This window comes from Gavialis gangeticus, unplaced genomic scaffold, assembly GCF_001723915.1.
Source record: "Gavialis gangeticus isolate Ggan-Ray unplaced genomic scaffold, GavGan_comp1, whole genome shotgun sequence".
Taxonomy (NCBI): Eukaryota; Metazoa; Chordata; order Crocodylia; family Gavialidae; genus Gavialis; species Gavialis gangeticus.
The window spans coordinates 36,545,120-36,553,296 of NW_017728995.1; the positions used below are offsets into that span (position 1 = coordinate 36,545,120).

Here is an 8,177-nt window from a genome sequence, read left to right on the forward strand (position 1 = left end):
GTCTGGAACCAGCTTCCAAGTGAGGTGGTGCAGGCTCCCACCCTGGGGGTTTTTAAGAGGAGGTTGGATGACCACCTTACTGGGGTCGTTTGACCCCAGTACTCTTTCCTGCCATGGCAGGGGGTCGGACTAGATGATCTGCTCAGGTCCCTTCCGACCCTAGAAACTATGAAACTATGAAACCCTTGGGACGGACCGAGCCTCTCTGCCGGGAGGGAGCTGCTCACAAGCTGAACTGTCAGCAGCATTTTGGGGCTCAGAAGCTGGTTCTTGGAGTTCATTCCCAAGCAGCTATATGACTGCTGTTTGTACAGGGCCATGCCTGTGCCTCATGAATATTTATGAGGGAAAAGCGATATGCTGGTGATATTAAAACATGCACAGACGAAGCAGGCAGGGTGGGAGGCAGAGCCTTCGTTAGCTGGCATTCAGCTGTGGCAGGTACGCTCTGTACACAGGCCCCAGCTGCTTGCAGTGGAGGGAATGGGTTTTCCCCTCCCTGCCTCTTCCTGTAGGTCTCACAGCTGAGCACTAACCATAACAGGGCACAGAGCAAGCCCTACACCCTCCCCCTGGACCTGGCTCCTGGGCTAGGCCCGTTCTTGCATGCAGGGCGCAGGGTATGGCTGCAGGCTTTCCAAGGGGAGACACCAGCCGGAGGTCTGAACACACACAGCCTGCTCCAAACCCCAGGGAATCGCTGCAGGTATCCATTGGCTTCTGGGGTCACCCCTTCACTGGCAAAGCTACTGCATCACCTGCCCAAACGCACCTGCCAGAGCACTGTCCGCACTCCAGCCTCCCGCGGACACCAGCACGACGCAGTCAGACGGGATGCTGCAGACGAGCTAATCAAGCAGTGTATTCAGAACAGGCCAAGCAGACATGGAGACAGAAAAACCAACCTGCTGGGTGCCATGAGAAAAGTTGTCCCCAGGGAGCAAGATCCTTGAACGCCCCGATGCCCACCCTCCTGCGTCAGTGCTGGAGAGCTCTCTGCAACAGCAGGGTGGCAGGATCTGTGCTCCCAGAGTCCTCTTTGTCACCAAGATGTTAGCTGTGAGCCAAAATGCATTTAACTTGGGGGGAAGGGGCGCGGAAATGGCGGGGCTGGAGAGAGCATGGGAGAACAGCAATGCTCAGCTCCTGCCGCACGTGCTGTGCAGGCGACCAGGGGCAAAGGGTTTGTTATTCACGGTAAGGAAGGTTTCACTGACACCAGGGCAAGCAACGCAGCTAGGGGTGGGCTCAGGCTTGCTCTACATGTCAGAAGGGCAGTTCATCTGATCCGTGGGAAGCATCATCCCTGTTTGGATCCGGTAGGAACGGAGAACACTCTTCAGGTGCTCCACAGTTTCCGGGTGCAGCTGGGGAGTTCTGGACCTGATCCAGGCATAATCGACGTGGAAGAGCCAGAAGAACGAGGTGCAGGAGTACACCAGCGCGTAGTTCTCGTAGTCGGTGGCAACTACCCAGTAGGGGCTAGCTGGCATGACTAGGGAGGAGACAAGAAGGGCATCATTTGGTGCTGCAGGCAGGTGAGGTGCTGGGCACTGCGACTAGCCTGCATGCGACTGTTGGAGGTGCAGGCCAAGATGCTCCAGCAGGGACTGGGGGTTGGATCACCCCTGAGCTGCTACCGACTTGCCAGGGGGCCTGTGCAAGGCAGGACATTGTTATTAAGCAAATTCCTTTCCCACCCAGAGAGGCTTAGGAAAGCCAGGGACATCTGTGGCCTGGACACCGAGGTCAGTGGCCCAGACTCTCCTGTCACCTATGCTACTTGCACACCTATGTGACTTGCCACCCATCACTTCACACCGGCACCAGCTCCCAAAGCCATACTCCGTCCACACTGCCATCAGAGTCGACAGCAAGACGGCACATGGGGCGGCATTCAGCTGAGGGAGGCAGGGGCTCTGCACACTTACACCAACTGTAGCTGACGCTCAGCTTGGCCGGCTCATCTTTGTTGACAGGGACAGCCTCTGCCTCCATGTGTTTGATCGTGCCGTCGGATCTAGGGGAGAAGAGCAGGTGTGGGTGTCAGCTGCATGGGTGTGCAGCCCCACTCGCATGGATGCGCTGATCAAGTCTCTGTGGCCACCTCCTTGGAGATGGCTAGGGCCCATAGTAGTGCCTGTGCCACGTGCTCCCCCTGCTAGCAGCCTCCCAACACCCTCTGGTCGAACTGGGGGGGAACATGGGCACAGGGGACTGGAGAGCACAGCACAACCAGCTGCTGCCCGGTGCCTTCCCAAACAGAGCCAGCCTGCGCAGGCTTGGAGGAGCGTTTTGCAGAGGCCAGCACACGGCACAGCATAGGCACAGAAGAAAGTAAGCACAGAGGCAGAAATCCTCCGGGGCACGGCTGGGACGTGCACTTAGCTGCTGATGAGAGCAGCACCAGATCTGGTCATGCCTCAGGAGCGTTTTGAATGGGTGGTGGCTACCAGCCCCAGGCCTGGCCCTGCTCTCGGTCCCCTGGGTGTGAGCCGGGAGGAACACACCGACCCAGGCTCAGGCTGCGCACAGGAGGCCAGCGCTCTCCCCTGCTGCATCCCAGACTGGAGAAACCGTGCCCCACACACCGGCTTCTGCCTTCCCCAAGTCCCAGCACCAACCCAATGGGCTGCCAGCCTTTTGTCAGGCCATCCCAGCCAGCGGCCACGGGGACCGTGCTGCGCTGGTTTAGGGCAGCAGGCGCACGGCTCCTCCACCAGGCACAAAGGACATGCGCAAAGCTGCCATTGTGCAGCAGAACAAAGTGGCCATGTCAGGCTGGGGAGCCAAGAACAGCACTTCCTTCATTCACTCCGTCAACAAGGTCCTGCAGGAGCGGAGGCCACAGGCGCCGCCCCGTCCCTGCCAGCATGCGGGGGGCTCTGGGGTTGCGCACCACCAGGATGCTGCAGCCAGCCAGCCAGCCATCAGTCACTGTGTTTACCCAGCTGGGTGGTTCACACGGGCAGAGACCTCTGACCCCGCGACAGCCACAGAGGAAGGGCTGGGTTACACATTACACAGTGAGCCGCGCACACATGGACCGGCTTAGTGCTGCCTGGCAGTCACGCCTTCAACTGGGGCTGCACGTCTGTGGGGAGAGGTCGCACCTGAACGGAGCAGGAGCCAGGCTGTGCGGGTCGGAGACCGCCCGGCCCTGGAGTGGCCTTGCTGTGAGCCACCTACTGAGCCACTTGAAGGTGTGAACATGGGGACATCCAGGTGGTCAGAGCTCCAGATTAAGGTGTAGCAAGGCTCTAAGAGACTCGCAAATATTCGCTCCACCAGTAATGGCCAAAGGACTTGGCGCAGGCAGCCCCTGCTGACCGCTGTGGTGATGCCCGCCCCTATGCCAGTGGCCAGCCCAGGCCCAGGCACCTCCGGGCACCAGGTGGTACCAGGGCTTTTTGTGCTGCTGTGTGGGTGACCCAGCTCTGCATCGCAGCGCCGCAGGCCAGGCCAGCACAGGTCTGCTTCTTCAACCCCATCTGGTCACATCAGGCTTAGACGGCAGCTGACTGGAAGCAGCCTCCAGCCGGGTGCACATGGCCTGTCTAACCAGCACCGCGGCAAGGTGTGTAGGGCTCCTCAAAACCAGCGCCAGGCTGTGGCACAAAGGGAGGAAGAAAGCTGCCGGGCACTGGATACGCCGTGGCGAGCAGTCTCTGAGCGTTACCAAAGCCATGGTGCGAGTCCGCTGGCAGCAGATGGGGAGAAAGGGGGTATTGGCCCAGCTGGGCCTGCACTGTTTTCTCCACCAGCTCCACAACCCCCTGGGGCCCTGCCCCAGCCCTGAGACCTGCCCCAAGCCCGGCGCCGACACTCACTGCACCATTTTGGTCAGCACTTTGATCTTCCCGTTGTCCTTCAGGGAGTAATTCGCCTGGACGCACCGCTCCTGCTCGAAGCCGGAGGGCAGCTTCTCGATCTCGTACCATTTCCCGAGATACTGAGGGAAGAGAAGGTAGAACGCGTCGCGTGAGCCAGGCCGACCACAGGGCTGCAGCCCCACGACAGCCTCGCTCCTTCGTCTGCGCCGGGCACAGACCGTGTCTGGGATCAGGGACCCCGCGCGGAGCCAGTGCTAGGGGAGTCTGGCTGGCAGGGGCTCAGGAGGTCATGTCTAATCCAACCCTGCTCCAGGCGGGACCAGCCCTGTCTGAACCCTCCCAGCCCAGGGTCCGTCCAGCCTGCTCTTCGAGATCCCAGCCTCTTCCAGGGCCCAGCCACCCTCCTGCCTAGAGACAACTGCTCCTGATCCCACAGTGTGAGCTTGCAGGCCGGGCTCCAGCCGCGCCAGGCTCACCTCCGCCGCGCAAGGGCAGATCCTGGGATGCAGAGCAGGCACCGAGCATGCACTGACATCTGCACAGGCCCTTGGGATCTCCCTGTCCCCGACCGGCTGTCTCCCGCAAGCTGTCTCTGCCTGGCCGGCTACGAGACCGCAGGACTGGGCAAGCTGCCCCGCACCTTGATCGGGTCGAAGTCCTCCTGGACCGGCGGGTTGGGGCACTGCCCCATGTGAAACGTCTGCCCCTCCGCGAGGCCGAGGAGCCCGAGCAGGGCCGCGACTAGCACCAGCATGACCTGCATGGCAGTGCGAGCGGGTCAGAGCCCAACCTGGACGAGAGCACTGAACACCCGGGGTGCTGCAGGGAAGCTGCACACAAGGGCAGGGGGCCAGAAACGGAGATCTTCACCCTGACAGCGAGACGTGCAAACACAACATGGAGATGAGGAAAGGAAGGGCTGAGGCCTGGGCTCTGCCTAGTGTCTGTTGGGAGCAATTCCCCATCCCCCTGCTTCTAACAGCTGGCCCCGAGCATCCCTGGAGCTGAGTCGCGGTGCAGAGCAGGGGCGCTGGGGCGTTCTGCGCAGCGCAGGGTTTGGCTGTCCCCGCTGCAGCCTCTGCCAGATGGCACTAGCCGCACAGACACTGAGGGCCACGTCCTATCCTGCCCATGGGGCTGGGAGGGGAGTGAGGCCCCAGCATGGGCCTGTTCCACCCGCTGGAGCCCCTGCAAAGCAGCTAAGGCAAAGCACGAGCGGGCATGCGGGCCCTTCTCCTCCTCGTCCTCCGCCTCGCTCCAGCTCTCAGCATCCGAACGCCGGTTCCCAGCTCGGTGACTCAGCCGGTGCCTCCGGGCAGGCAGCTGCAGGAGCCCAGCCGCATGTTCGTATCAGGCAGCGCCCTGCACCGCACAGAGCAGGGAGCCCTCCGCCTACCCAGACCCCTTCAGAAAGCCCCTTGAGGGCGGCAGCTCCCTGCAGTCTGGGCCGACACACAGAGCAAGACCCTGCAGGATCCCCGACTCCCCCAGCCAGGGGCTCCTAGAGCAGGACAAGCATCTCCCCACATCTGTCAGACAAACTGGGTCCCTCCCCAGCACCGAGGGGCCGGAGACCCACCAGGACCAACGGCAGATCCCGGCTTCTCGCCTGTGCCCAGAGGTCAGTGAGAACGTACCTGAGCGGTGCTCTCCGGGCTGGGGGAGAAGCAGCTGCACAGCCCGCAGCCTGCTCTGCTTTATAGGGCACGCGGGGCAGCATCACGCAGTGCCCACACACGCTGCGCCCTCCTCCCCGCCACGCCCCTGCTCTTCCCAGGGGGGCGACTGGCCCTGGGCCTGGCCCGCCTCTGGGGCATGGCGCGGACCGGCTCCTGGGCAGACAATGGGGCGTGTGTGCAGCAGGGCATGGCACGGCACAGCAGAGGCGCGTGGCTGCCCAGCAGCGATGCCGCGCTGCCAGGGCTTCCTGCGCCGTCGGCAGAATTGCTGCCCAGGCGTGGGGGCTTGCGACCGGGGCCCACCAGAGTACCCACCCGGGCACTGAGAAGCCGGCAGCGCTGATGTCAGTTTAGGCTGGGGTAGCCAAGAGGCAAGCACAAAGTCCCCTTGGGCAGAGAGGGGGGAAAGGAGGGAGCAAGCCAGGGCTGCGCTGCCTCCTGCGCTGCAGGGACAGGGCCACGGGGATGGAGCGCCGAGCGTGGCTTGTGTGTCCGCTCCCTGCCCCACGCCTGCCCAGGAGGCCCCAGCAGGCTGCTCTCCCATCACTGCCTCCTCCCCATGGGGCCCAGGGCCTGCTCCTCAGCCCAGCCCTGCTCCCCGCCAGCTGGCTTAGTCGTAGACCCTCAGCAACGGGGCTGGAGGTGACCTGCGGAGGCCACGTCTAGTCCAGCCCCGAGGCAGGGTCAGCCCTGTGCAAACCAGCCCAGACAAATCCACCATCTAAACCGTCTGCACGAGACGACCGTCAGCCTTGACACCGCACAGACCTAGCACCCGAGCCTGCCACAGGTACAGAAGGAAACCAGGCAGCCAGCGCCCTGCTCGCACCAGGCCTCTCTGCAGCACCTAGAGCAGGGGCCGTGGCTGGGACCCACACGCGTGACAGCAGCCCCGCAGCCCGGAACAGGTCCTGCCGTGGGGGGGCTGCAGCAGCCCACCAGCGTGTGACGCCGAGAGCCCTGAGATGACTCTGGAGGGAGGCGGGAGGAGGAGGGGGTGACGCCAGGAGCCAGGGCATGCTGCACTCGGGTGCTTCCCCGCTGTCCACATGGCCGTCAGGGTCATTGCTCACCCGCCTGGGTGGGGGTGCCAGCACCCGCAGCCCTGAGGCCAAGGGCCAGGGGGTGCCGCTCAGCCGGACCATGGCAGGTCCCGGGCCGCAGTAAGATGCAGAGCCAGCAGAGAGACGGAGAGGGGGACACGGGGAGCCCTTCCCTTGGGCAGGGCAGGAGGGGCTCGTTCTCCACCACATTTTGTCACCAGCGCTGCCTGCGTGCGGAGAGCTGCAGGGCAGACAGGCAGAGAATCACAGAATCACTGAGTCGGGAGGGACCTGGACAGATCATCGAGTCTGACCCCCCGCCATGGGCAGGAAGGAGCACTGGGGGTGGCAGGCGTCATAAGACCCCAGCCAGGTGCCTGTCCAGTCTCCTCTTGAAGATGTCCAGGGAAGGTGGGAACAGCACCTCTCACAGAAGCCTATTCCAGGCTCTGGCCACCCTTACAGTGAAGTAGTTCTTCCTAATATCTAACCTAAACCTGTCCTCCCGCAGCTTGTGGCCATTGCTCCTGGTGACCCCAAGGGCGGCCCTGGTGAACAGACTTCCCCAAGTCCCTGCTGCTGGCCCCTGATAAGGTTGTAGGCAGCCACAAGATCCCCCCTCGGTCTGCTCTTGCACAGACTGAAGAGATTCAGGTCCCTCAGCCTCTCCTCATAGGGCTGGCCACGGAGGCCCCCAACCATGTGAGTGGTCTCCTCTGGACCCGCTCCAGGTTCCCCACATCCCTCCTGAAGTGCAGTGCCCAGGACTGGACACAGGACTCCAGCTGCGGCCTGACCAGCGCTGCATAGAGGGGGAGGATCACCGCCCTGGACCTCTTAGTGATGCCCCTGTTGATGCAGGACAGGGCGCAGTTGGCTCTGCCTATTGCTTCGTCGCATTGTCAGCCCAAGAGCCCCTGTCCAGGCTGCCTCAGCAAACTGGCCCTGTGGGCAGCGTGCGGGGAGCAGCCTCACCGCCGCGAGCAGCGACGTGCCTGGGGTGCACTGCCCGGCTGCTTAGTCACGGGCACCCAGACAGATGACCTGCTCGGGGAACAAAGGGCAGCACTGAGCGTCGGACGTGGCCGGCTTGGCAGGGCCCTCGGGCAGCCAGAACAATGAGCGCAGCCTGTGTGCAGCGCAGCGCTCCCGGGCTGCCAGCCGTGCCAGCCCTTGTTGGCTGGTGGGGAGCGGGCAGAGGCAGGCCTCAGCGGGAAGTGTGTGACCCACGTTGGAGCGGAAAGTCCGGGGCTGGAGCTGGGGCTTGGGCCAGCACCTGCCTGGATTCGGGCCAAGCATGTGCTACGCTGAGCTCCTGCATCCGGCCCTCCCACATCTTCCCAGCTGCAGCAGGGGCTCTCGTTAGTATTGGGTGCCGATCATTTCCCAGATGCGGCCGCCCTTCCCTGCCAAACTCCTGTCTGCAGCAGGTGTGTGACTCAGCTGCAGCCAGGCAGTGTCAGGCCTCGGCAGGGCCTGCTCAGCCGCCCGGAAAGGCAGCCGCCCCGGGCACAGCAGCCTTATCGAGTCATAGTTTCATAGTTGGTCGGGTCAGGAGGGACCTGAGTAGATCATCTAGTCCAACTCCCTGCCACGGCAGGAAAGAGTACTGGGGTCAAATG

The 8,177-nt window shown here is 63.0% G+C and overlaps 1 protein-coding gene across 1 annotated transcript; it reads right to left on the reverse strand.

The window, feature by feature from the left end:
- Window positions 1–842: 842 nt before the first annotated feature.
- APOD (apolipoprotein D) lies at window positions 843–4,721 on the reverse strand. Its single transcript, XM_019503511.1, has 4 exons — window positions 4,474–4,721; window positions 3,831–3,952; window positions 1,932–2,020; window positions 843–1,495 (listed from the first exon to the last, which is right to left on the reverse strand). Exons 1-4 carry the CDS (start codon window positions 4,594–4,596, stop codon window positions 1,260–1,262), a joined length of 570 nt encoding a protein of 189 aa, XP_019359056.1. The 5' UTR covers window positions 4,597–4,721; the 3' UTR covers window positions 843–1,259.
- Between the last annotated feature and the right edge of the window lie 3,456 nt (window positions 4,722–8,177).